The sequence below is a fragment of the Gamsiella multidivaricata genome (assembly GCF_025024155.1).
Source record: "Gamsiella multidivaricata strain RSA 2152 chromosome Unknown BC939scaffold_29, whole genome shotgun sequence".
Classification (NCBI taxonomy): domain Eukaryota; kingdom Fungi; phylum Mortierellomycota; class Mortierellomycetes; order Mortierellales; family Mortierellaceae; genus Gamsiella; species Gamsiella multidivaricata.
This window is the reverse complement of record NW_026251737.1, coordinates 128102-153653: the sequence shown is the minus strand read 5'-3', so window position 1 is coordinate 153653 and position 25552 is coordinate 128102. Positions and strand designations below refer to the sequence as shown.

Below are 25552 nucleotides of genomic sequence, written 5' to 3'. Positions count from 1 at the left end.
GCAGTCTCAGCACCGTGCTTTGTGCACATCATAAATAGAGATGTATGGCGAACGCAGTACACGGTACACGGCCCTGGTTAGCGCCGGTGTGGGTAGACTACAAGACAGGTTCATAGTCCACACGAAGGATGAAGGCGATGCCTTGTACATATTGCATAATCATACCCTTTGAGTCCGTCAGAAAAAGCCAACGCCTTAGATTCATCTTCCGAGGGATTCGCCGAACGGTCAGCGGCCAGCTGGCTGTCTACAGGGTCTGATATGCTCATGGCATATGGACTATGAATGTCTATTTGGAATAAATCTTTTGCAGGTCGCCGTCGCAGGTGCTCACAATTGTGATTTGGAGGAAGGCTCTCTTCTGGAGCATTGGAGTCATGTTCCCAAACGCGCCACTTGGACCCTCCCCCAATGTTAGCCGCCAGGAACCAGAAAGTCGCAGCCCTTAGACACGGGGCACAGGGCATGGGGCCCCTGGATCCGCTTGATTACGTCATTGGACAGACCAAGGTGCATTGAACTCCTTCAAGGAAGGGGTGTGGCATGCCACATCGCGTTGAAAGGGCGCTTTGTTCAGGAGAGCAGCGACGTGTAGTTAACAGCTACGGCAACAGCAGGACAAAGGAGGTTCGGATGGAAATTGCTGATGTCTGTTTTACCCATACAAGCTTTTGTTCCCATGAAGACCAGCAATTCTCCGGCGGGAAGAGTTGTTCCCTGCCAGTCAGCATGCGCGCTGCCCTGTGCTCTCCCCTCCCGTTCCCTTCTCTTCCACATCCTCTCACGTTGTTGTTTCTATCGTATTCATTTCCCGAGCAACCGTTTATTCCGTGCAGAAAATGCAGTTGTATGTGTAGTCTATTGCGGTCTTGCCCTTCCTTTTCATGCGCGCAAACGTGCTAGTTTGTTTGCCACGAGCATCGGCTCTTAAGCTTCAATTGCAATCAAGATGACGCTTGCACAGGGCTATGAGAAAGAGCCATTGCCCCTTTGTGCCTTGTTGCGATCGTGATGCGGACAGGGACATAAACACGATTGCAAATGATTATATCGCATGGGGCGATGGGGGAAAGTGCGGGTACGGTGTAGCAGAGAGGGTCCGAGTGAATGTATACGCCCAAACACTCCTCTCCTCCCTCTCCCTTTGACCACACTCCCCTCTCCATTCCTCCGCTCGTAAAAGGCGTTCTTTGTCAGGATATCACACATCCTTCCCAAAACATACGCCGCCCCTGCCATCGTCCACAGCGTGGTAGCGAATCGACAAGCGAACAAAACGAACAACGACAGACGCGCCCCTCATCGACCTTTTTGACCGCCGCTGGATCAACCAACATCACATCTCTCATTCTTCTCTCTCGCTCGCTCGCCAACGATTCCTCATGACCACCGTCTCTACATCACCTCAAACCGTCTCGCCACCTCATGTGAAGGTCGAGCGCAAGGCCACGACCACAACCCGCGACGTGCGCTCCACAAGCGTCGTCTCGCCGACCTCGCCGACCTCGCCGACCTCGCCAACCCCAAGGCCCACACTGCCGACGAACAGACGTTTCTCAAACGTCCAGTCCAAGGTTGGCTCGCTGGAAGCTATTCATTACAAGCCCAAGCCGTCGGAGAAGAAAATCCAGTCGTTCAAACAGGACTTTTCGCATATCAAGTCCAAGGTCGATGCGAAATTAGCTCTGCCCACCCCTGCCGCAAAAGTCGCCGATGCCTCGAATACCTCGGAGACTTCTCCTGGCTCTGCCACTCCCACATCTGTAGCAGCACCGACGGCTAAAACGGCTGCGCCCAAACGACCCTTCGTTGTCACGACTAGTATCTCGTCCTCCTCTTTGAGGTCCGCTTTCTCCTCAGCAAAGCCGCTCTCGTCGACTTCGCGTAGCTCTTCGAACGTGAGCCTCTCCACAACACCGAAGCCGATGTCTCTGCCGCAGTCGCGTAGGAGCTCCATGCCTGTTGTGTCCAGTCCGCCCATGTCCCCGGCTAGCCCTGCTCGTCGCCTGTCGAAACACATCATTCCCACGCAAAAGCTCCAGCTTGATCATGTTAAAGCCAAGGTCGGCTCCTTCGACAACATCTCATATGTCGGTCGAGGTCGTTCTAGCAGTCGGGCGTCCAGTGACGAAGGCAATGGTGAAGCCCTGTCGCCCCGGTCACAGTCCCCGAGCGGCAGATCCTCGACCTCCTCGACCAGCAATGGAGCGCCCACGAGTCCTGGTCGTCGGTCATCGTTCAAGATCCCGCCGTCGAAGAAGGTGGATTACTCGAAGGTTAAATCCAAGGTCAACAGCCTTGAGTTTGCGAGCCACGTCCCACAGGGAGGTAACTTGCGAGTCTTTAGCGAGAAGCTGACGTTCCGCGAACAGGCTCAGGTATGTGAACAATCCTTTGATGTTCTTGCGCCCATGCCCATTCACACCACTAATTTTTGCCACCCCCTATTTTTACTTTTATTACCAATATTTGTGTGGTTTAGTCCAAGATTGCAAAGGAGATCAACATTGTACAGTTCTATCAGACTAGCGAGAATTCATTCGATGGTTCCATCCCAGCGGAACAGGAACCGGAAGAAGGAAAGGAGCAGGAGATTGGTGTGGAGGAATTTGAGCCGCCCAAGAACATTCTCTCAGTACTGGAGGAGGTGATCGAAACCCTGGGAGATACTGGACTGGAAGGACAGCAGGAACATGACCAGGAGTTTGAGCAGCAGCAACAGGCGAATGACGTTCCCAGCGCGCACCTTGAAGCAATTGCAGCCATGTAAAAAAAGAAAAAAAGAAAAAAAAGAAAAAAAAGAAGGGGGTCATTCTGGATTCTTTGAGGGCGCCAGTATGGAAGCTGCAATCTATTGACTAGGGCGACATTCTTTTAGCTCATTTGCAAAGGAATAAAGACCATTTCGAATATCTCATTCAAAGTAAATTTTTATTGCTTGCTAAACTATGTTGCATCTTCTGACGGGATAAAGGTCTTACAGCGGTCAAGACTTTTCCTCATTTCCTTGCTAGACATATCCAGGGCGACGTCGACACGCATTTAGTAGCGACGCTTACGACACTTGTAGTACCCACAGACGTTGCCCGCTTCCCAAGGTGGGACGAATACGCGTTCTTCGGGGGGCTCACAAGCAACTTGGGTATAAAAGCAGCCTTGCACAGGATCGTCGAGCGCGGTTAGGAACCGAATTTTAGGCTTTGAGAAACATTGGAACGTTGGTAATAAACGGACGGACTCCCGGACTTACCTTTCACTGCGGTGACAGAGGTGGTATTACTAAGAGTAAACAGAACCATCACGTAAAGGACTTGGAGCGAGATCGTGTTGAAGGCGTGCATGGTGACTTGAAGGTTTGAGGACGGGGGCAATTGGGGGTGCCTTTCTTTTTTTTTTTTTAAGGACGAGGTGTGGAAAGCACATATACGAGAAACATTAAAAAAGGTGATGCTTTATGATCCTCTCTCGGATGATATTCGGCGGTCGGTCAGTGCTCTAAAGCAGCTTCATCAAGGGTCTTGTCCATAGAATGGCAGCCTTTTCGAAGACGTTTTTATTTTTTTTATTTTGTTCTCAGAGTGTGGGTTTTTTGGTACGCGTTGTCATGATTGCTGTGTGATTTTGGTATTTCCCCAAAGTTCCATCCTTCCAGACGAAACAAGCAGACAAAAAAAAAGTATTGAAAGTCGATTAAAGCTTTCTACAGAAGCCCTCGCCGCAATCATGACACGAAGGTGGGATGATCACGCACTCGTAACCGCAGCTACAGGGAGGACACATTGGAGGAGCAAAGCACTGAATACATTCTACCAAAAAAAAAAAAAAAAAAAAAAAGAAGAAGCACCAAGTAGGGTTAGAATCCATTGTATTCATCCGTCTATTCATTCCTTAAGTCTTGGTCGTTTCCTGATGCACATGGAAAACAGATAAATAAAGGCAAAAGATCGTTTACCCTTGGTTTTTTTAGGCGCGGCCTCGATGGTATTGAACAAGAACAGGGCAGCAACGACGAGGAAGATGGGCTGAAAGACCTTGGTGGCCAGCATGGTTTCTTTTTTCTTTGGTCTTGAAAGAGGTTTTAAAAAGATGAGGAAGGGGAAAAAAGAGAGAGAGAGAGAGAGGATGTTGGCGAATGATGATCAGAAAATTCTGATGGTCAAAGGGATGGTTTTTATAGCAGAAAAAGAAAAAGCATACCCTTACCGAATGTCGGATACCTATCTATCCTAGCAAGACCATGGTCGCGGCCCCAGCCAGGGTGCTTAGCCCAGACAGGGGCGTTTCAGAAACCAATGTCCCCTGTTTGGCCCGGGTTAAGAGTGTCTATACGACACCCTTCGCCTCACTTTGCCGCCTATATAAAAAGACGCAATATGTACCACAGTAGAACCTCATCTAGCAACTTGACATTATCCCACATGCATCTCGAACAAACACAGTGGATATATCCAAACCCCATCGTACCCTTGCCCCTATGTTGATCGAAGGACCGTCCTGCTTAGCCCAGCCTGAGGTCACGGCACTACAGACTAGGCCATGGTCAGCATACGGATAGTTGTGAAAATCTGCCTCAGCAGAGTGTATGTTCTATGCGCATGTATGTTATAGCCCCGCTCTCGATGTTCAACATGCACGAAGACTCAATCGAATCTGAAACCTTGTCGGCACCTGGCAACCTGCACCTTTGCGCCTCCCTTCTTTTCTTTCTGCACCGTGTTTCTTTTTTTTCTTTCGAATGCACCATGCACATGCGCCATTAGAAGCAGAACATCAGCAGGAACCTCTTTTGATGTTTTTTATTTTTCACGTTTTCAAAACCCATTGCATCTTTCTACATGTGTAATACATCACGCGCACTGTGCTTAAAAGAAACACAAGAACAGAACGCGACAGTTGCTTCACTGCAGGAAACAAAAACAAGGAAGGGGGAAAAGACGAAAAGGGACATAAATAGAGAACGAGAAAAGAAACGACAAAACCTCTGCGCTACATCATGCGCCTGTCATTTCTTCTCTGCCTGGACTCATGCATAACTATGGCGCTATTTGACGCCAAACCCTTCCGATTCATTCATCGCCCGGATCAGCATTTGTCTGAGTTTCTCCTTTCCTTTGTAGTTGTACAGACACAACTGGTTGAAACAAGTGTGTGTCGTGGGATAGCGATTCGAGTCATGGCTACCCATGCAGGTGATCTTGAACGACAGGTTCGCAATGCCCGTTGCCGGATAGCGGTCCGACGCAGTGATGAACTGCAACAGTCGCCTCTGGTGCTTGTCCTCAAACTCCTTGAAAATTGACCAAAAGTTCCTAGATACAGTTTGATGTAAAAGTAAATAAGACCGTCAGTAGCCAGGCTCCGTGCGAAAAGTCGGACATCGAAAATGCTCTATATGCGAACATTCTTTATATCCCAGAAGCTGTATGGCCCATGTAATCAAGCACTCATTGGTTACCTGATCACCTCGTGGTCATCGTTGAATCCCTCGTACACCGTAACGGATCTCAGCTGGTCAATGTCCAGCGGCTCTGCACTTCCCCGGACCAGGAACTCGATCTCTTCGGGCCGGAATAACGACAATGCGTGTCCGCTACACACCAAGTAAAACCCGCGACGGAAGGACTCGAATTGCTGCGCGTTATTGAAAGATGTAAGAAAATAAAGATAAGTACTCGCTTCAACAGAGAACCAGAACAGTAAGCGTGTCCATCCGTTCTATCTGGACACAAAAAAAATGGTCTTACATCTGAAATGCTGCTGTTCATCACGAAGTTGGCATAACGCTCGACGTAGTCCCGCTTATTCTGACTAGTGACTGAAATATTCTCGCCATTGGGTATCAGTGGGACCTCTATGCTTTCGCCGTACGCCTCATAAGCTCCCACAAAGGTCAGGCAGAAAACATCCTCAACATCGTCTCCATCGTATTCCAGCAACTGATTGAATCCTTTTGCCAGGTCCTATGGTTGACGCAACAAAGTACACCAGCATGGGTTAGATACGTCTTTCAAGCCTTTTGAGAACACGAGACAAACCCTTTCTGGCGCGTCACTTACAGGACGGAAAGTCGCCAGGTCCTCGAGAACAACAGGAACGTTCAGCAGCTTTTTGTACCCTGCCAGAGGAAGTGGCAGATCTAGAATGGTCGAGTTATAGATGGCCAGCCCGATAACAACCCCGACCAAGTAAAATTGATCAAGCGACTCGAATGACGCAGGGTTGAACCAGCAGTGCGAGGATTGATCATCGTATACGAACATGCCTATAGGACCATACCAAAGGCATTGAGTTCACAATGCGTCAGAATTTGCTCCGCAAAGAACACTGCCAAGATTCAGCATCTTGCCCGTGAAGGCGCATAAGACGTACCATACTGAGGATCAAACAGTTGACGAACAAGAAGTAGGAACCATTCTTTCCGCAGTCCTCCTGCGTCGACACCATCCTCGCCAACGAATTCAATGCGTAATGATTTATCTAGGTCCATCTCGTTCCGCGATAACTATTCAGCCATAAGTGCATTGATGAGTGCTGATCAGTGTATAGCGCACAAAAGCGAGACAATAAGGGCATGGAAGAAACAGGAAAGGCCTTACCTGTGTCAAAGATTCTTCAATCAGGTTATTGCGATGAACTTTAAGGATCAGCAAGGGCGCTTGCTGCAGTTCTGCCTGTGTCAACATGGCGATCTCCCCTCCATTCTCAGCTGCACGCAGCCGCCTTTGCACAAGAAGCGCCTCAATCGTCTTTTGCATCTTAATTTCCATCCGCCGCTTTGCATCCCATGCCATGATTTGCATCTTTGCGCCCATCGAGATCAAGAACGGATATTGGCAAAAGGTAAACATGCTACCAAATTAAAGGTATTGAAAGAAAGATGTCAGATACGCACGATACCATGGAAATATGACAGGCATTGCTGCGAAACGCAACAAAAACATACCTAGATCTCGATTCCCATGCGCAAAAATCAGCGGGCAGATCAATCAGGTCCACGATCATATTGTAATACTCGTCGATTGGGATTTTTTGCGATTTTGACGCAGAGTCCTTCGCGCTGGGAATGATCACAAGGTCCTTAACAGACCGGTTCTTGCCGTTGGCATCAAGAAACTCTTTTTCATTGGGCTGATTCGCTTTGAAAAAGAGGTGCATGACCCTGGCTGCTGCTTGGATCCTTGCGTCACTCTGGTAAATGATGTGCTGGTTACGATCCGTGGACTTTTGCTGGTTGGACAGCCTTTGTGTGATAAATTTGTTGACAAAATTGATGCGGTGGTGGAATATCTGGGTGCTCATGCTGCTATTGCGCAGATATCGTTCGAGAGATGCAATCAGTAACGCATCTCGTATCCATGTGAATCACTATCAATCTCCTGAAATTATCTTTTCTTACTTTGCAAACCAGCTCGAGAGGTACTTGTGGAGCTCGCTGGGTAGGTTGCTCACGATCGTGAAGAGACGCTTTGTGATGTTGTGGTGGTAATCTGATTCCTGCGGCGTCCTATGTCGAGAGAGCCATGGACACTATTTTTTTTATTTGTTTTTTTTTTCATGAGTCCTTGTCAGTCCGTGAAACGTACGTGTGGTCGGTTTTCACCAATAAAGGCGCCTCAAAGGCGAGCACATACCTCAAACATCAGCATAATGAACTTGAGGTCCTCCTTTTCCTTGAGCTCCCTAAACATGAACGCATCGCCGTTAGATTCGCCCTGTTATGTGTAACCATGTCGAGCTCACTCTGGATTATGCATAAACGCCACGTACTTTCCAGGACGCTTCAATATCGCCTCCACAGATGTCATGACAGCCAGTGCAATCGAGTTGGGCTAAAGTAGGGTCACAAGTAAGGTGTTATTGCGGGGTATAAGAGAAGAACGTGATGCTGAAACGGGAGCTGTCAAGACGCCAATCACATACCATTGCCACCAACTTTGAAAATGCCTTCCTTGCCTCATCCAGATTCACTCCGCAGTGCTCGTAGGTGATAGGGCGTCCCTATTAGCAGCCATATGGCGAAAGAGCGAGCAAATTAATCATCCAGATGGGCAATGGATCGGTATCTCTTGTCCATAGACAGAAATTCTCCGAGGTACTTACACTACTGAAACTGGCGTTAAAGGCGGCAAACTTTTTCAATTTCTCCCGCAAGAGCGCCTCCAGATCGCTGTAGTCCAGATCTCCGCCTCTTTCACGGTGTATAGCTTTTGCACGCTCAATCTCATCCTCGATATGCTGCAATGTCAAAGGCTCCTGAGGAACTATGAGTTTCAAGAAATAATAAATTCATCAAGTTAGCCAACAAGTACAGTCATCAATTTAACCCTGACCAACAACCAAAGTATAGCCACAACCACTGAGCAATAGCCATCAAATGTCGTCGTTGAAGTGGTAATATGTCGCAGGACTGGCAGGCTGCTGGATTCTGGAGACGACTTGGTCAGCAAATGCAGGCTCAGTTCCTTATCGTGAGTTGTCCGTTTTTCGTTTCGTCGAAAAAGGCTGAATGCCAAGACTCCTCTAATGTGCCACATGTCCCGTTGCTCGATCGTATCCTGAGATGCTCTATATTGAAATGAAGCTGCCGAACATACCAACACCAGGCGCGGGAATGAGGTCGTTGATGGTGTCGCAGGTTACGCATTGAAAGACCTTGACTGCTTGCGGATAGCATAGCTGGCTGTAATAATGAAGTAGGAAATAGCGGTAAATAGTCCTTGTGAGTATCCGGTCGTCATACCAACGAAGAGCACGGTCTTCTGCCTTTAACACAGTGAGCAGGAGCCCTTACCTCTTGCAGTACATGCATTTACCAATGATCTACAAGAGGGGGCAAGAGGTCATGAGGGTAATGATTAATACTCGAAGGCGAAGAGTGTCCCTGATTGCAAGTTGCCATGGCATACTATACCAACTGTAAAGTTGCAAACTGTTCCGTTCTTTCCCACAAGGGCATAGACGCAGGATAGATGATTCGAAAAAAATTACCAGGTGGGTTCCCTGACTCTCATAGGAGGAAGACGAGGATGGACGAGGAGGTGGGGTGTGTTGCTGACTCTGTGTGCCTGAGAGGTAAGAGTAACCTTGGCTGGCCATGGTTGCCTAGGAGCCGTTTCCGTGGCGAGGAACGAACAAGGGCAGGTGGAGAAGTGCCTGGCCGTTTTTTTTTTTTTTTTTTTCAAAGATAAGACACGCGATCGGGAAGTTCTCTGAAGCACAGTAGTCGAAGAGCAGTGGAGGAGTGTGAAAGAATGGCCAGGTGTACGCTGATGGAATGTGAGATGGGGATGGAGATGGATTAGATGGAGTGGAAGAGGAGTGGACTTTCTTGCCGAGGGATGGGGAGTGGGCGGGGGATTCGGCGAGGAAGAAACGAGGGGCCAGCTACGCTAGAGCGAGTGTGTGCAGCAGGGGGAGGAGGTGAAGACGACGCCTATCTCGTGCGTGGGCGTATGTGCCTGGCCGATCCAACGCTGCGGTGCGGTGCGGTGCAGTTTCAGGCATGGACGGATGCGGTGTGCATGCATCCAAACGGCTGGTTCCTGGTCTCTCTGCTGCAGCAACAACCAACAGCTGCGACACACCCAAAAGGGTCCACAAGAGCATTGTGTGCTATCATAACCAAGACCACGGCCCATGAAGATACAACCGGGGGTTGCATTGGAGTTTCTTCCCTGCCCGAAGTTTATCAGCATGGAGGCACCATCGGCTAACAAAGCGATCAGACCCCCCACTGATTTTTTTTTAAAAAACAGACAATACAGGAGAATGGAACTGGAGACAGGGATCCAAGTGTCCGTTCTTCTCAACGGAGTCCCAGGACAGGGGACCATCCTTGCGAAATATAAACAAACTAATGTCCCACGGCATGGCCCTAGTAAATACATCACACAGCAATGATGCGTGATAATGATGATAGTCCATCAGAAAGCTTGCATCGATGTCCCTTTAGAAGTAGTTCTCGACGAGCAGCCGTCTATCGCTGCTTACAAACCCCCCCCCCCCCCAGAGAATGACCAGCTTAGAAATCCACCAATGGTGGGTATAAAAGACGTAATCTGCCGCCAGGTTTATTTTCCCCAATTGCAACAGACACTCCTCTTTCTCCTTACTTTCCACGCCAACAAAGGCCCATTATCATCAGCATGCCTTCCTCCAACACCTCTATTATCTATCTCAAGCACCCTACCGAGTTCCCGGTTGTGGGCGAGCATTTCGCGGCCCAGACCAACAAGGACTTCAAACCCGTCCTCAAAGACGGCGAGGTCCTGACCCGCAACCTCGTCATCTCACTTGATCCATGTAAGTCAATAACAGCCCAATGCACCTAATAATCCCGCGTCTATCTAATTGATGCTCATCAAACTTCCCCCACGCCACCTCTTTGATCTATCCCTCTACTCTGAATATTAGACATGCGTGGAAAGATGCGTGACACAGGCAAGCAGTCGTACAGCGCCGCCTTCGAAATCGGCAAGCCATTGGACGCCCGTGGTATTGCCGAGGTCATCGAGAGCAAGAACGACAAATATCCAGTTGGCTCCATCATCCACGCCTTTGTCGGTTGGGAAGAGTACACAGTCCTGCCTGACCTGCCCACGACCAGGATCATTCCAGAGGCCAGAGAATCCAAGCTCCCGTTGTCATCCTATGTCGGAGTATTGGGCATGCCAGGTTAGTCCATTACGAGGGTTGTCGTCGTCTACCATGGCATCACACATACGCAAGGGTTAATGATTTCCTAAACACGTTCCCGCCTATGGAAACATACAGGTCTTACCGCATATGCTTCCTTGAAAGACATTGGAAGGCCCAAGGCTGGTGAAACCATCTTCATCTCGGCAGCCTCTGGAGCTGTGGGCCAGCTTGCTGGTCAATTGGCCAAGGTCTGGGGTCTTACCGTCATCGGATCAGGTATGGGACAAGACGTGCCTTAATTTAAGCCGACTAAAGCATCAAAATTCAACCATTGAACGACTTATCTTCTGCAAAAAAATAGCTGGATCGGATGAGAAGGTCGACTATCTGCTCAAGGAGGTCGGGTTCGACAAGGCCTTTAACTACAAGAAGCGCACTGCCCACGATGCCCTCAAGGAGCTGGCGCCCAAGGGAATCGATATCTATTTTGAGAACGTCGGTGGCGAGACCCTCGAGGCCGCGTTGGACAACATGAACACCCACGGCAGGGTTATCGCGTGCGGAATGATCTCACAGTACAACACTACTAAGCCCTACGGTATCAAGAACCTGATGCAAGTTGTCAGCAAGAGATTGACTATTCGAGGCTTCATTGTCGCGGACTTTCAAGAGCAGTACTTTGCAGATTTCTTCCGAGATGTCAAGGCCCTGCTCCTGGAGAACAAGATTGTTTACAAGACTGATGAGGCCAAGGGTATCGAGGCTGCTCCTGAGGCGTTCGTTGGTCTTTTGCAGGGAAAGAATTTCGGAAAGCAGGTTGTGAAGGTTGCAGATCTGTGAACAGACGACGAAACAAAGAATGAAAGCGCCACGGCGTCCTCCATTTACGCGACTCCTTGCACAGCACGCTATGCGAATAAAATAAAATGGAGACAGACAAACCATACCATGCACGCGCTCTCGGAAAGACCCTCAGTGCCAATGGGCTGCTTCTAGTCAGGGCTTACAAATGCAACAGGAATCACGCAATCATCGGTCTATCTGTGATCATACAGTCCAATGGTCCCTCCCTTTTTGGGCGCCTTACCGCTGCAAACGTGTCACCGTTGTAGGATAGGGTGCACGTCAGCCGGATAACAATGTTGTCAATTATGAACAGGTGCCTACAGTAATCCGTGTTGATTTTTAATGTATGCACAAGGCTGCTTGCTCGTACCCACTTGGAGTCTTTGGAAACGCGTTCATTTCTGCAGTAATCTAAAAAACCATGCTTATTAATTCAACTCAAAGCACATAATCGCGGACACCAAAGCGCGCCATCCGACGCATGGCATTGACCAGCTAGCAACATAATTTTCTCTCTGGTATCTGGCAAGGCACAAAGTCCATACAGCCAGGCCTTTATTTTTTCGATCGTATCGTTAAAATGTATAAATACAAGTGTAGATGGCTAACGAAACATCCACTTTCATTGAAAACCTCTCTCTATTCCTTTATCTCTATCTCCACTCCCTACAGGCTTTCGCACCAAAAACCAAACGACAAAAGCCTTTGTTTATTTATTATTATCCCAACATCATGGTCAAGGCAAACAACAAGTCCATCATCTTCTGGAAGGAGCCTGAGGAGTATCCTATCCCCGGCGAACACTTTGGAGTCGAGCTTAGGGAAATCGATGAGAATCTGGACGATAACGAAGTCCGCACTCGCAACCTTTACATATCTCTTGATCCTTGTATGTCTTTTTTTTTTTTTTTTTTTTTTTTTGGTTCCTGAAAAATGTACTTTGCTATGATAATCACTAATGCATGGCGGATGCTACTCTGTCCTTTTAGATCTGAGAGGCAGAATGAAAGGCTTTAGAGCCAACTATATCAGCGGTTTCCAAATTGGTCAGAAATTCGACAATTTGGGTATCGGTGAGGTCGTAGCCTCCAGGAACCCCAAGATCCCAGTCGGGTCCATCGTTGTCGGTTTCCTTGGATGGGAAGAATACAGCCGTGTCCCTGCTACGAGCCAGCTCAAAATCATCGAGGGTGCTCGCGAATCCAAATTTCCGTTCTCCTCCTGGGTTGGAGTCCTTGGCATGCCTGTACGCTACCGGGATCAAGTTTCCCCACAATACAAGCTGTCTCCAATATACTTGTCTCATTGGTTTAACACGCATTCATTGCTTAATCATGAAAAAATGTAGGGATTCACTGCCTATGCCTCTCTTCTGGAGATTGGAAAGCCCAAGGCTGGAGAGACGATTTTTGTTTCAGCCGCCTCCGGCGCAGTGGGTCAACTCGTTGGCCAGATCGCAAAGCGCCTCGGCCTCAGAGTCATCGGTTCAGGTACGGTACTGGCTATTCCGCCGTAAATTCGCTCGTCTTTGTTGCGCCCGGCAATCTTGCCATTTTTCTAAGATCTTCTGCTATCAATTTGTTTCCAAAGCTGGATCGGACGACAAGGTTGCATATTTGCTTAAAGACCTTAAGTTTGATGCCGCGTTCAACTACAAGAAGGGCAACATCCTCGAGTCTCTTCGCGCTGCTGCTCCAGAGGGTATCGACATCTACTACGAGAATGTCGGCGGCGAGACACTCGAGGCAGCATTGGAGGTGCTCAACATCCACGGCCGCATTGTAGCCTCTGGCATGATTAGCGGCTATAACACCTCAACCCCTTACGGCATCAAGAACTTGATCCACGTAGTGATGAAACGCATCCGGTTCGAGGGCTTTGTGGTCAATGACTTCTCGGCAGAGACCCGTGAAAAGTTTGAAAAAGATGTGAGCGCCTGGCTGCAGAATGGCGAGATTATCTACAAAGAGGATGTTACGGTCGGTTTGGAGAACGCGCCGGATGCGTTCTTAGGATTGCTCCAGGGCAAGAACTTTGGCAGGGCCGTCGTCAAGATTACTGACTTGTGAGATACGAGACTTGACCTCTCTCTTGAATAAAATGGAGTCCTATGCTTTTCTTTACGCGAAGGTTCTAGGCTAAAAACAAGCTAAAGATGATAGGCAGAACTTCATTTCGCGCGCACTTATAAAGCGACTCATGAGCATAAGGCTCTCCATCGCTTCTTACCATCGCTGGGGTTTACTAACACTACAGAGTCGTGGAACCCTAGTAAGTCGTCCGAAACAATATGGTTCGTCAGATTCAGTTCATTTCTCAATGTAAACATCCTAATAAATATGCCTACACGCCGTGTTAGTTCATACTCCTGCAACAGTCTCTAACCCCTCGTAGAAGCCCAGCGAAAACGCGTGTCGAGACACTTCAATTTTCATTGGAAAAATCATTCACCACGCAATGGCAATCGACCCAACCAAAAGGACCGCAGAAGGAGCTGTATATCGTCCAGTTTGACCAGCTGGAAATAAATTCTAATCATATTGCAGCCTCAGTCATTCGCGTCTGCACTCGCTATCCTTGTTATTTTTTATCATTTTTAAGAAAGGTATAAAAACTTGGAGGCTGCACGATGACGCGTCCATATTCAGGTAAAGCATTTTTTTTGTTTTTATGTTTATCTATAAGGACCAAGCTCAAACGACGCATTCAATTGTTCGTACTACCCAACAACTTCACTTCATCTCAATGCCATAGTCAAAGCAAGTAGCAAGTCCATTATCTTCCGGAAGAAATCCAAGGTTTATCCCATCTCTGGAGAGCACTTCGGGGCCGAATCCAGGGAAAATCGACGATGGTTCTGGATCAGAACAAAGTCCTTTACCTTCTTTCGGCCCTTGTATGTTTGCATGTTCGTGTCTACTTTTTTTTTTTTTTCTGATGTCAACGGTGCTCTAGTTACTACATTACTTTAGTCATTCTGGGAAGGATGGAGGCCAATAGAGTCATCCACATCTCCGGATGGCAGATTGGCCAGCCTATCAGCAACTTCGGTATTGGCGAGGTCATTACTTCCCAGGAACCCAAGGCTCCAGCGGGATCTATCGTTACAGGTATCCTCAGATGCAAAGAATGCAACCGTGTTCTTCTCTTTTATCCGCTCAAAGCTTTCGAAGGCGCTCGAGTCTAAGATTCTTCCTTCTTACTGGATGGAAGCTCTGGTGATACCCCTGCATAAATGTGTACGTCGTGAAGCAAAAATGTAGGGTCTCATTGCCTACGGCTCTTTTTTGAAGATCGGAAAGCCTAAGGCTGGAGAGGCGAGTTTTGTTTCTGTGGCCATGAATGCCGTAGGCCAGCTTGTCGGCTAGATCGCAAGGCTACTTGGTCTGTGAGTCATTGGTTCAGGTAAGGCATTACGACTGTAATCACTTATTCAATGCAGGCCATGTTCATCTTTGTTCGCCTTAATTTTAACATGCACTTATCAGTTCAATGTAACAATCGGCTCGGACGACAACGCTGCATATTGCTTAATGACCTCAAGTTCGACACCGCGTTCAACTACAAGGAGGGCCGCATCCTCGTGTCCCTCTGTGTTGCTGCTCCAGAAGGTGTCGACATCTACTGCGACAGTATCTGTGGTGAGGCTCTTGAAGCTGCATTGGAGGTTCTGAAGGTGCGTGGCCGCAAATATTGTCGCGCGTGGTATGATGAGTGTTTACAACACTACCGCGCCATCTGGAACCAAGAACTTGTTCCACATCATCTTCAAGCACTGACGAAACCAAGGTTCTATAACCGATGCACAGTTCATGAAGAAAGTGAGTGACTGACTGCTGAATGGAGATATGGTTTTGAAGGAGGGTATCGCAGCTGGCTTGGGGGCTTAGAGAACGCACTGGAGGTGCATGTGGGATCGTTCGTTTCAGGGCAAAGGTGTCATTAAAGTCGCCGACATGTGCTCAGCATGAATTGTAAGAGGAAAGAGCAGTTGTCTTTTCCAAATCTAACGATCTGAGCATGAAAGTGAGCTTTAAAAACCCCTTCGTTTATGCCCAAGATCGCTATGGGAATGCAGAAAAAGGGAAAAAAACATTGCTGGGATACAGCACGCTGCACCATTTTTCCTATTTACCAGCTAATTTAACGAGTTCTGTTGTCCATCCTCCGCAGTCATGCGGGAAAAAACTGCATCTGTCCTCCCCTGCCAGCTGTTCATCGACGCCTCGAGATAACAAAGGTAGCAAGCCCAGCACCGATGGCGACTCCAGCACCCAGGACTGAAACGTTTGCTAATCCGGATCCAGATTTAAGCCACGCAGTAATGCTTTGCGCCGTCGACGGCGTCGCCCAGTCCGGCAGCTCAACCAGTCCAGGACCTCGGTTCTTCCCAGTCCATTCTGGCCCCAGCCACTCGTGCCTCATGCCTGGGAGCCCATCCAGACTATACTTGTTCTTGGTTAACCAATACTGCTTGATGGCCTCCTCGTCACGCTTGGCCCAGGTATTCATAAGCGTGGGTCGTTCTCCGCGGTAGTCAAAAAAAGGAACGGCGTAGCCACAGCTTGTCCCGACTTTGCGTACGTCCGCCAGGATGATAGCTCTTTTTCCATGCGCATTGTAGAGCCCAGAGTCCTGGTAGTGATCATCCATTAGTTGATTGAATTCGGCGGAGCCGACGCGAACGACTCTGCCTGTTCCAATCAATCGCAGGATTCGAGGTCCACCTTCGAACGCAGTCATCATGATAGTGATACGACCATTCTCTTCCAGATGGCTCTGGGTCTCAATACCGGACCCTAATGATGTGAAACGAGAGGAAGAGAGGGGCCGTCCTTATCAAACAGTTAGTCGAGTGCACAGCGATTTAGACGGTCGGAATTGAAAGCGATAGAAAGGATGAAATGAACAGAACAGCGCGTTATTCATTTCTATTAGGACTTGCCAGACAATTCAAGATAGCAGAGCTGATTAGGACCCAGGATCCTAAGGCAGTCGTGGCCCTTGGGCGAAGTATTGACACACCCTCGTCCATCCAGAGGCGCGGTCGCGACAAAGAAGATCTTTTGTTTCTTAATCCACTTTGCGAGGTCAGGGCTAATTTCCTCGAACCACTGGCCCATCTTTGCGTTATAGCGATGTAGTAAGAAGGTTAAGGAAGGTATACAAAAGAGTGGGTATAAACCCCGGGGGAAAATAGAAGGTGTGAGTTGCGAGGAGAGAGAGGTAGGGGTGGATTTTTTTTTAGGGGTGGAGCCATACACATTGGTTGCCTCACGTGACGAGTACTCATGTAGAGTTGTCAAAGAAAACATGCCCAGAGCAAATGAAGATCAATTGGCCAGGCACACTTAACTAAATCGATTGAAACGCGACATCTCAAATCGCGTCAATGCCCCCTCCCTTTCCGTAGTTCGAGTCCCAGGCTCCATTAGGACCAGGAATACAAAAACTGCTTTGCCCTGCAGACAACCTTAAAACTATCCTTACGTCAGAGTGCTTCGGTATTTGCGACGACCAAGAGCTGTCGCAAGAATCGATCGGGGGGTTTTTTTTAGAGAGAGAGAGGGAGGGGAAGGGGGGCTGTTGTTCAGTAATAGGAGATTAGGAAAGACGATGCGCTGAATGCGTTAGCGAAAACGCGGGTCAATTAAATGAATCTATTTCTGGTGCACCCTCAAGGAAGAATTCCTACCCTCTCTCTACACCACCACCTCCGCGAAGAAAGAAAGACTAGGCTGGGATGTCTTGAGAATATTCATCTATGTTTTATGGTGTACAAATTCTGCGAAAACATGCAGGAAGCGCGGGCTGGGAGAAGATGTACCCAGTTTTATGTAATGGATGTGGCCGCGCATTTACGACGCTACGCAATAGTGCAACCAACAAGCGGCGCGCACCTGAATCGTATTGTAGTGGAACGGCATAGCTGACTAGGGAATCCCACCGTTCGAAGACAGAGAGCTAGTTCTTCCCTCTCTGTCTCCTTGGTGATCCTGAATTCGAGCTTAGTATCTGGCACGTTTAGTCCAGTCAGATGCGAACACCGCACAGACCAACCAGGCTTTGTCGCTTTTTCTGGATCTAGGCAGGACTTGATCCCGCCTTTTTTTTATTCTACATTGATTCGTCAGGGCGTACAACTAAATACCAAACAACCGAAGCGGCCGTTGCATGTCGCGCAAAGGGGACAAAAGACACGGATGTACGACATGCGAGATTTAAAGTTGCGCGATTCGAAACCTTCGCAGACCCTGCGATTTGCTTGGGCCGGCGCACATTTTCGATCTCTAAAAAAAGCGCGCGTCGTAGCCTCCCTGTTTTTCTGCCAGGTCACTCTCTCCGCTCATTCAAAGACGTTTCGCGGTCTTGCCTCTCACCCTTTCTTTTTGAGGAAAAAGGCGAATGCCTGCAGTCGCTTGTCGCGTTCGCTCGGCCTCAAGTCGCAAGCTTCTTTTTTCTAGTTTAGCAGCAAATGGGCCATCTCTTTCCGTGTCATCCTTTGCAAAGGGACAACGTGTCCTATATTCCAGAAGAAAAAAGACCTTCACTACGATTTCGCCGATGCATATAAAAAGGAAGCAACTCCAACATTCCTTCACTGTCCTCATCAACTCATCAAGCCTTTTTCTCTTCCTCAGACCAACCCGCACTTTCCACCCGTTCCTCTCGCTTTTCAACCCAACACAATCCCGAACATCACCATGCGTTTCACTACCATTGCCTGCGCTCTCGTCGCTGCCGCCACTGCCTTTGCTGCCCCAGTTCGCAAGAACAGTGCCACCAGCGTCCTCAACTACGCTCTGACGCTTGAGCACCTCGAGTCCGAATTCTACAAGCAGGGTCTCGCCAAATTCGACGAGTCCAGCTTTACCGACGCCGGCTTCGATGCCAAGGTCCGCGACCGCCTCGTCCACATCGGTGAGCACGAGAGTGACCACGTCTCGACCTTGACTTCCGTCATCAAGAGCCTCAAGGCCAAGCCTGTGCCCGTCTGCGAGTACAACTTCCCCATGGACAACATCACCCAGTTCTTGGCCATCGCTCAGGCTCTCGAGAACACCGGTGTCTCTGCATACCTCGGTGCTGCTTCCGGTCTCAGCGGCGATCTCTTGACTGCTGCCGCCCAAATCACCACCGTTGAAGCCCGCCATGCCTCCTATCTCAACGAGCTGTGGGGTCAGCTCGGTGCCCCATACTCCTTCGACACTGCTCTCTCCTCTGAGCAGATCGTCACTATCGCCACCAGCTTCATCAAGAGCTGTCCCTATGATCTCGGAGTCAAGCCCTTCAACCACTTGACCGCGACTCTCCCCTCTGAGGACTCAACCAAGGTCACCACCGCCTTCACTGGCAAGGGTGCCAACTCCAATAAGACCTACTGTCAGTTCTTGTACGGAAACAAGAACGCTGTCTCGCCCCGCAGCGAGTGTACGCTCCCCGCTGATGCTGAGGGTTACGTCTTTGTCATTGTCACCGACTCCAAAACCCCTGTTACCCTCACCTCCCAGAGCAACATCTTGGCTGGCCCTACCCTGCTCTTCAGCGGCACCCACATGCACTAAAAGACTTTCTGTTGCCAGTAGCTACTCCTAACCCTTGTAAACAGCACCGTATCCACCACTATATTACTAACTTATAATTGCTATTAAAGAAGAAACGCGTGAACTATTTTTCAAACACCTGGCTACAATCGAGAGGCATGTTACACATCCATGCTTGTGGAATGAAGAGGAAATAGAGTTGAGGAATTGAATTGATGAATTGAGTTTATGAAATTTATAACTGTATAACTGCGACTCTATTGCCCATAATATTTCAGTTGACCACTTGTCCTTTTGGTGAGGTGTCTCTCTTTTTTAGATGCCGATGCCAACGACGCTCTTGCCCTCCTTGAGCTTACGCAGAGCTTTCAGTACTGGCACAGCGGGACATCCTGCAGGTGCGAAATGGATGATAAAGTCACCCTGCTCGTAGTATTTCGGGAACGAATTCATAGTATGATCGTCTCGGTCGAAAAGATGAACCTAACATAAAAAACGATGAACGATATTAATACGTCGTTATGTAAATAATAATAAAATAAATAAAAGGTATGCAGCGCGCGCAAACTTACTCCAGAAGCCCATTGTGGTTCCTGCATAACCTCCCAAATGGCTCCTTGTTCATAACTCGGCCCTCTGTTATACCATTCCTTGCGTCTTTGAACCTCGTTCCAGAACCGACGACTCCATTCCGTGTTCTTGATCAGCATCACACCGGCGTTCAGCATCTTGTCCTTGAGCGGTCTCGACACAATCAGGCTGATCTCAACCCCATCCTTCTCGTACAACTCTTCTGCACGTCGAATAATCGCCCTCGCATCCTGCTCAAAGTTTGCTACCACGGCATCCATGTCCATCCAGAGGAGCCACTCGTAATGTGGTAACACCTTCTGAATAGCTCCAATCTTGCCCCAAACCAATCTGCGATGTCGGAATTCCTCCTGTGCAAATTCTCCTCCGCGGGCGACAAAATCATATCCGTGCTTAGTCGCATATGTCCGCTTGTTCTCGGCCGAGAGAAGCGATGCCTCTGCCATGCACATGTCGACGTAGATGTAGGACGAGGTCAACACTGCAATGTTCTCCTTGCGCCTCATATCTACAGCGCAGGCCTTTGTGGGCTGGATAATCAGCTTCTCTGCAACGGGCACCCAATCCTCCTGCTGGAAGATCTGTCCGACGACAAAAGTTGTTGCATGAATCTGTTCAATATCACTTTCCCACAACAGCCCCTCGGATTTGATGATCTTAAAGGCGGGCGGTGGACTGGTGTAGTACAAGGTCGCTGCCGTAACGAGGTCGAAGAGTTCGCGGTTCTCCTTGATGGCGTCACGGTTCTTTAGGATCTGCTCCAGAACCTGGAAGCTGATCATGGCTGCGAACGGGGTTGTTGACTCGCCCCAAATGCGAACGAACCCATTGGGACTGACGGATTGTTTGGCGGTTTCCTCCAGCTTTGGAAGGTTGACGAGCGTAGTCGAGTCGAAAATCAGGACTTTATCCACCTTGATTTTTTCGCTTGGGACAAATGTGTTGACCTGAGTGAATTTGCAAGGGTTGAATGTGAGATCATCAGCAATCAAAACATCAAAATAATGAAATTGCGCCGCCATTCACAGGAACCAATACTCACAGCCCAATCCAATGCATCGCCCCAGATACTATATCGGTCAGTGACCGTAGCGTTCCTGAATTCCCAATCGTTGAACTCCATGAACTCGCCATAGAGATCCCGGACTTGAGCCTGCATAAACTGGGCGGTATGAATTCCAGATTTCAACCATGTCGTACGGCCATGGATATAGAACTTGTAGATGATTCGGCCATCGTACTTTTTGCAGGGTTCCAAGTTGTTCCTGATCCCAAAAATTGTATCACGCACCCATCGGCGACTCTGTATCTGAGTCCAACTGGAAGGGATAACGATAAGGGTGTCGTATTGCTTGGAGGTGTTGGGCAATTGCGACTGCTTGTAAGTGATATCAGCCTCTGCTGGCGGTATGTGAGCTTCGTCCTGGCCTCCATATCTTCCGCCTTGGTTGGGTTGTCTTCCACCAGTTAGTCCCTGTGAATGGTCGACCTTGCGCGAATCATTGTTCTCGGGATGGTTGGTGGAGCGGCGCGATGCGATGAGGACCAAGAAGAAGATCAGGGCCGCGATGAAGTAGATTCTTCTTGCTGTCATGGCTGTGAAGAACCTGCGAGGGGTAAGACGATGAGATAGAGAGAGTGGATGTGTGAATAGCCTCGATGAATAGAATGAATGGGGAAGTGGGAGAAAAGGGGAAGACCATCATCAGGCGCAAGCAGTGCCAATTCTATTTTTGGCGATTGTTTACTACGAGCGACTATGTTTCCTTGCACTACCTTTGAAATCATATTCGTTCGCTGTGGGCGCCGCCGGCAACCGCCAGTCTTCAATGCGCTCTAGTATGACTGGGTATACCGGCCATCTCGTACTCGTATCTCATAATACAATGTGTTGTGCCGCTGTCCTGTGCTGTCATGTCCGCCGTAATGGCAGCTCCGGGGCACATGGATAGCTATATTCCTTTTCTAGCACATGTGGGTGGGCTGTGCTCGTTCATTAATGTTTCACAGGATAGTGCAGATGTGAGCATCCCACCGCCGGCGCAGATTTGTTAAAAATCATGACGAAGGCGAAAGCGAACAAGTGCTGATTTTATTTGCTTCTAGATGGACGCCCTCACCGGCTCCATAATCTAACGGTTGAGTCCTGACCTCCGGATATAATGACCGAATCATTGAACCGTACACTCTCGACTGTGTTGGTGTGTCCCGTATAGTACGAATGCTTCTGTGACACCCTGTCATACACCTAAATGATAATGAAGAAAAATCGGTGTTAGTGGTTCGTAGACGAAAGTCTTGGACATTGACCACTTGATATTTGACATCAAAGAGAACGCTGCATACCTTGAGGCTTTCTCCGGATCCAACAATGATTTTTGAGGTGTCGAACTGAAGGGTTCGCACTGGATCATCGTACTGTAGAATCTCTTGGATTGCGCCGGTCCTGAGATCCCATATCTACAATAAAGCAACGGTGATATGTCAGCACCTCTTGCGTTTCCGTTTTGAACCTTGGTGGCATGTCTCAAAAAGACGTACCCGCACGCTTCTGTCCATGCTTCCGCTGACAACATGATACTCGTCAAACTGCAAGGATGTGATGGGACCAGTATGGCCAGCCAATGTCCTGTGCGATTGACCAGTTCTCACTGTAGAGACGAAGAACAAGCAGGTATTAGAATCTACTTTAACTTATCCTCTGAATACGGCTTTTGATAGATTGAAAACAGTATACTTACGATCCCACATGCGAATAGCGCCATCGATAGTTCCACTGCATAGTGCGTACTGCCAGAACTGGAGTCCACCGACATAGCTCTGATCTTGGGCCTCGTTCATCCAGTCAGACCAAGTGTTCGATGTACCCATAGCCCAGAGGAGATCCATCGTGAGCACGCATTGGCCAGTTGTCATATCCCATTCCTTGATCGTCTTGTCGTTTGAGCCGGAAATCTGTTCATTCGATAGCAAACACTGTCAGATATACTGCAACTAAGTCCTTCCTTTGGACTAAAAATGATATCAAAAGAGCTGCACATACCAATTTATCATCCTCCAAGTACAGGCACGTGACGTTTCCGGTGTGTCCGCTGAGCGTGCTGGTCCAGCACTTGTCAAGGACCTCGATCGTCTCTACTGATCGCCGAGAGTACTCTTCGCCTACTTCGGTTGACTTGCCGTTGATATTGTTCGAGTACATGCTGGATTCGGAGGGCGAGGGCGATGATGAGCGCGAGTTTTGGGCATGGTTCAAGTCGGCCAAGTTCCAGGTCCTGATCGTGTTATCCCTGGATCCTGTCACCAGCATATGCTGCGTGAGCTGCATGCACTCCACATAATCATCGTGGCCAGGGAGCTGACCCAAGCATTTGAATGTCGTTAAGTCCCATACGCGCGCTGTGCAATCCCTCGAGGCAGTGACCATAGTTCCATAAGGGCCATTAAGGTCCAGGCTAGTGATGATCCCGTCATGTCCGTAAAATGTGTGCATGCAAGTGCCCGAGTCTCTAGTTTCTTGTCTGTATTCCAGTTGAAGCGCTAGAAAGGCGCAGATCAAAGGGCGAGAAGACAAGGCATTAGCCGCCATGTTATTACTCCGGAATTTAATATCCAGTTGGCTCTTCTATTGCGCATGGCTCATCCTTACGTTCACCGTCTCGATGCTTGCTCTGTTCTGATACCGATGCGAGTTTATCATTTAGCTCTCCCACTATGACAGCGAGTATACAGCATAGTGTCGTTAATATACAATTTCCAGTGCCCATTTGGTGACACACCATCCTCAAATGAATAGCTTACAGGTATCGGCAAGATCGTCCTCGCGCTCTGCCAGTTTGCTCAACTTGAATCCAAGGTTTTCTTTCTTCGCCTGTAGAGTCTCGATGGATGCAGCTATTTGATTTATCTCGGATTGGATGACGGTCTAGAAACATGCATCGGTCAGTCAGCTCCCATCATGCACATGTAGATATTGAACACATTAGTACGACTCCATGTACATTACCTTTTCTGCCTGCAGCTTGACCTGCTCCTTGATCGTCCTCTCTCGTTCATTCAGTAAAGAAGAAAACGCCTTGTTCGGGTCGTCTTCGTCTACCTCGCCAAATCCATTCTTCCGCCGCCTATGATGGTTTTTACCCCTCTTGCTGCCCTTGGAATGTCCCGGGTATGATGCCCTGAAACCCTGGAAGAGTGAAACTCGTGCCCCTGGATCCGGAATGTCCTCCGCCAGTAATTGATCCGCAGGCGCCGGTATTGCCTGCATAGTTCCTGTGAGGGCCAGGGCCTGCGCGTTCGCCGTCGCGCGTTTCAGGTAGTGACCAGCCATTAGATGTGGCGCCATACCAGATAGCCCTGTCAGTGATGCAATCCCCGTCAGATCGCCCTTGACGGCTTGCACGGTCAATGGCGAGAACACAATGCTGCTCGTGGTCGAAAGCGTGTGGCGAGCTGAGGATGCCAGCTCGGAGACATTGAACGTGTGGAGCAACTCCATGATGCGGTGTTTTGGGTGATGTAGTCCTGACGACACAAGCGTTGAGATCGATCGTCCGGTGGCAGAGATCCCTGAGATGGTCTGCGAGAGAGCGGCATTGGCTCGAGCTGTGGTCAGCGAGGATCGGGACGCGGTCTGTTCCGGAGACGACTTGGACGTTGATGACTCTTGGGAGGTGCTTCCTGCCTGCTTGGTCCGCGACGAGGAAGTCCCTGCCGACGCCATCATGCTTAGATATTGACGGCGCTGACTTGGAGATTTGAGGGAGCGCTGACTGATAAGCCCAGGGTATCACGGCAATTGATTGGAGGGTACTTGTCCTGGAACTGACGATAGTGTTGATCTATTGATCTACTCCGAGAGAGGAAGGAATACGTGGTTCTTTATATTTAAGTGCGCTTTGTACGACTTGCTCGGAGTATCTCTGCTGAACAGGGGGAGAGGAGGGGCTGTCTGACTGTTTCTTGTCTGGCAGAACCGAGTCTAACTCTTGGAAGCAGGAGGCTGAGACTTGGAGAGTGGGGTGATCGGGTGAAGGAGTAGGGATGGGTTGGGTTTGATGAGGAGGCCCTGGCTCGTGTGACGCAAAGGGGTGCGAATGGGCAGCCAACGGGGATCAGGGACGTGAGTCGGAGGGGAGAAATCTTTCAAGAGAAGCGATTAAGGGAAATAACGGTAGAGTAAAAAAAAAATATAAAAATAAATAAAAAAGGAAAAGGAGCAAGCGAGTCAAGAGAGGATGAAGAAGGAGAGATCAATGAAGGAAACGGAAGACAATCCTACGTCTGTGATCTTTCCCGAAGACTGATCAGATCAGATCTTTTCTTTTATCGCCTGCAGCAGCGGGAGAAGAGTGGGAAATTTTATTTATATGCATCTTGTACAGGGTGTGAACATGCAAGATATGGCCCTTCAAACGCGAGCAATTGAGCGGAAACGAGGTTGTAAACCGCCTTTCCAGCCTCGATAAGAAAGGTTCACCGGCCAATTCTGCATCTGATGGTCTGGTTCTTGAGTGTTAGCTACGTTTACTGTAGTCATCGAAAATGCAGTTAATGTAAGCACTTTCGCAACGCTTCAGCGGAATGTTCGCATATCTGGACATTGTTCAAGGGCATCCCACACAGATTTGATCAGTTGTCTGTCTCAAACTAACAACACAGCTTGAAGCGCAATAGACCTGTGCGTCTTTCTTATCAGAGCTGGAAAGGTGAATTGGTATGTTCTTTCCCGTTCAATTGCTCGCGCTTTGAGATACACTTTAGCATCGCCGGCATCTGAAGGCGGAAACTTTTTGGTAGAGGACAATGGCCACCAACAAGCCACCACTGCCCAGTTGATTGCACGCGATTCCCGATAACTCCCAGATCCCTTGCGGCAAATCCAAGGTAAGCGACTGTCCCTACTTTTGTTCCTGTGGTATTGGTAGCAACCA

The 25552-nt window shown here is 48.9% G+C and overlaps 9 protein-coding genes across 9 annotated transcripts; 4 read left to right on the top strand and 5 right to left on the bottom strand.

The window, feature by feature from the left end:
- Nucleotides 1–1382: 1382 nt before the first annotated feature.
- On the top strand, nt 1383–2770 carry BC939DRAFT_476758 (uncharacterized protein; the record flags this gene model as incomplete). Its single annotated transcript, XM_051558616.1, has 2 exons — nt 1383–2378; nt 2483–2770. The coding sequence occupies 2 exons, from the start codon at nt 1383–1385 to the stop codon at nt 2768–2770; spliced, it is 1284 nt and encodes a 427-aa protein (XP_051412646.1).
- A 762-nt stretch (nt 2771–3532) lies between these two features.
- On the bottom strand, nt 3533–4128 carry BC939DRAFT_450099 (uncharacterized protein). The gene is made up of 2 exons (XM_051555470.1): nt 3953–4128; nt 3533–3806 (listed from the first exon to the last, which is right to left on the bottom strand). The coding sequence occupies exons 1-2, from the start codon at nt 4044–4046 to the stop codon at nt 3691–3693; spliced, it is 210 nt and encodes a 69-aa protein (XP_051412645.1). The 5' UTR covers nt 4047–4128; the 3' UTR covers nt 3533–3690.
- Nucleotides 4129–4601: 473 nt separating this feature from the next.
- Nucleotides 4602–9405, bottom strand: BC939DRAFT_450098 (uncharacterized protein). The gene is made up of 15 exons (XM_051555469.1): nt 8989–9405; nt 8792–8820; nt 8595–8680; nt 8101–8261; nt 7921–7998; nt 7768–7829; nt 7632–7680; nt 7397–7527; nt 6944–7303; nt 6597–6849; nt 6370–6502; nt 6057–6262; nt 5745–5960; nt 5456–5631; nt 4602–5309 (listed from the first exon to the last, which is right to left on the bottom strand). The coding sequence occupies exons 1-15, from the start codon at nt 9094–9096 to the stop codon at nt 5042–5044; spliced, it is 2316 nt and encodes a 771-aa protein (XP_051412644.1). The 5' UTR covers nt 9097–9405; the 3' UTR covers nt 4602–5041.
- A 686-nt stretch (nt 9406–10091) lies between these two features.
- On the top strand, nt 10092–11695 carry BC939DRAFT_450093 (uncharacterized protein). Its single transcript, XM_051555468.1, has 4 exons — nt 10092–10302; nt 10414–10674; nt 10774–10914; nt 11000–11695. The coding sequence occupies exons 1-4, from the start codon at nt 10146–10148 to the stop codon at nt 11476–11478; spliced, it is 1038 nt and encodes a 345-aa protein (XP_051412643.1). The 5' UTR covers nt 10092–10145; the 3' UTR covers nt 11479–11695.
- A 521-nt stretch (nt 11696–12216) lies between these two features.
- On the top strand, nt 12217–13553 carry BC939DRAFT_396636 (uncharacterized protein; the record flags this gene model as incomplete). The annotated part of the gene is made up of 4 exons (XM_051552308.1): nt 12217–12373; nt 12474–12730; nt 12833–12974; nt 13075–13553. 4 exons carry the CDS (start codon nt 12217–12219, stop codon nt 13551–13553), a joined length of 1035 nt encoding a protein of 344 aa, XP_051412642.1.
- Nucleotides 13554–15287: 1734 nt separating this feature from the next.
- Nucleotides 15288–16784, bottom strand: BC939DRAFT_450087 (uncharacterized protein). Its single transcript, XM_051555467.1, has 2 exons — nt 16430–16784; nt 15288–16283 (listed from the first exon to the last, which is right to left on the bottom strand). Exons 1-2 carry the CDS (start codon nt 16605–16607, stop codon nt 15700–15702), a joined length of 762 nt encoding a protein of 253 aa, XP_051412641.1. The 5' UTR covers nt 16608–16784; the 3' UTR covers nt 15288–15699.
- A 1314-nt stretch (nt 16785–18098) lies between these two features.
- BC939DRAFT_450085 (ferritin-like domain-containing protein) lies at nt 18099–19150 on the top strand. The gene has a single exon (XM_051555466.1). It carries the CDS (start codon nt 18189–18191, stop codon nt 19047–19049), a length of 861 nt encoding a protein of 286 aa, XP_051412640.1. The 5' UTR covers nt 18099–18188; the 3' UTR covers nt 19050–19150.
- On the bottom strand, nt 19145–21320 carry BC939DRAFT_450084 (galactosyl transferase GMA12/MNN10 family-domain-containing protein). The gene is made up of 3 exons (XM_051555465.1): nt 20662–21320; nt 19601–20566; nt 19145–19511 (listed from the first exon to the last, which is right to left on the bottom strand). The coding sequence occupies exons 1-3, from the start codon at nt 21211–21213 to the stop codon at nt 19344–19346; spliced, it is 1686 nt and encodes a 561-aa protein (XP_051412639.1). The 5' UTR covers nt 21214–21320; the 3' UTR covers nt 19145–19343.
- A 384-nt stretch (nt 21321–21704) lies between these two features.
- Nucleotides 21705–24804, bottom strand: BC939DRAFT_142078 (WD40-repeat-containing domain protein). The gene is made up of 8 exons (XM_051550158.1): nt 23626–24804; nt 23421–23544; nt 23269–23331; nt 22663–23159; nt 22361–22574; nt 22161–22270; nt 21966–22079; nt 21705–21867 (listed from the first exon to the last, which is right to left on the bottom strand). Exons 1-8 carry the CDS (start codon nt 24343–24345, stop codon nt 21736–21738), a joined length of 1974 nt encoding a protein of 657 aa, XP_051412638.1. The 5' UTR covers nt 24346–24804; the 3' UTR covers nt 21705–21735.
- Between the last annotated feature and the right edge of the window lie 748 nt (nt 24805–25552).

Coding starts and splice junctions, on each gene's coding strand:
- BC939DRAFT_450098 (XM_051555469.1), bottom strand. CDS start 9,096: ATGGCCAGCCAAGGTTACTCTTACCTCTCAGGCACACAGAGTCAGCAA. Junction 8,821..8,988: donor AGAGTCAGGGAACCCACCTG/GTAATTTTTTTC, acceptor CCCCTCTTGTAG/ATCATTGGTAAATGCATGTA. Junction 7,304..7,396: donor CTCTCGAGCTGGTTTGCAAA/GTAAGAAAAGAT, acceptor TCTGCGCAATAG/CAGCATGAGCACCCAGATAT.
- BC939DRAFT_450084 (XM_051555465.1), bottom strand. CDS start 21,213: ATGACAGCAAGAAGAATCTACTTCATCGCGGCCCTGATCTTCTTCTTG. Junction 20,567..20,661: donor GCGATGCATTGGATTGGGCT/GTGAGTATTGGT, acceptor AAATTCACTCAG/GTCAACACATTTGTCCCAAG. Junction 19,512..19,600: donor AACCACAATGGGCTTCTGGA/GTAAGTTTGCGC, acceptor TTTTTATGTTAG/GTTCATCTTTTCGACCGAGA.
- BC939DRAFT_450087 (XM_051555467.1), bottom strand. CDS start 16,607: ATGGGCCAGTGGTTCGAGGAAATTAGCCCTGACCTCGCAAAGTGGATT. Junction 16,284..16,429: donor CTGCTATCTTGAATTGTCTG/GCAAGTCCTAAT, acceptor TCACATCATTAG/GGTCCGGTATTGAGACCCAG.
- BC939DRAFT_142078 (XM_051550158.1), bottom strand. CDS start 24,345: ATGATGGCGTCGGCAGGGACTTCCTCGTCGCGGACCAAGCAGGCAGGA. Junction 22,575..22,662: donor ACTTGGAGGATGATAAATTG/GTATGTGCAGCT, acceptor TCGAATGAACAG/ATTTCCGGCTCAAACGACAA. Junction 21,868..21,965: donor GATCCGGAGAAAGCCTCAAG/GTATGCAGCGTT, acceptor ATTATCATTTAG/GTGTATGACAGGGTGTCACA.
- BC939DRAFT_450093 (XM_051555468.1), top strand. CDS start 10,146: ATGCCTTCCTCCAACACCTCTATTATCTATCTCAAGCACCCTACCGAG. Junction 10,303..10,413: donor CGTCATCTCACTTGATCCAT/GTAAGTCAATAA, acceptor TCTGAATATTAG/ACATGCGTGGAAAGATGCGT. Junction 10,915..10,999: donor TCTTACCGTCATCGGATCAG/GTATGGGACAAG, acceptor GCAAAAAAATAG/CTGGATCGGATGAGAAGGTC.
- BC939DRAFT_450085 (XM_051555466.1), top strand. CDS start 18,189: ATGCGTTTCACTACCATTGCCTGCGCTCTCGTCGCTGCCGCCACTGCC.
- BC939DRAFT_450099 (XM_051555470.1), bottom strand. CDS start 4,046: ATGCTGGCCACCAAGGTCTTTCAGCCCATCTTCCTCGTCGTTGCTGCC. Junction 3,807..3,952: donor CGCGCCTAAAAAAACCAAGG/GTAAACGATCTT, acceptor TTTTTTTGGTAG/AATGTATTCAGTGCTTTGCT.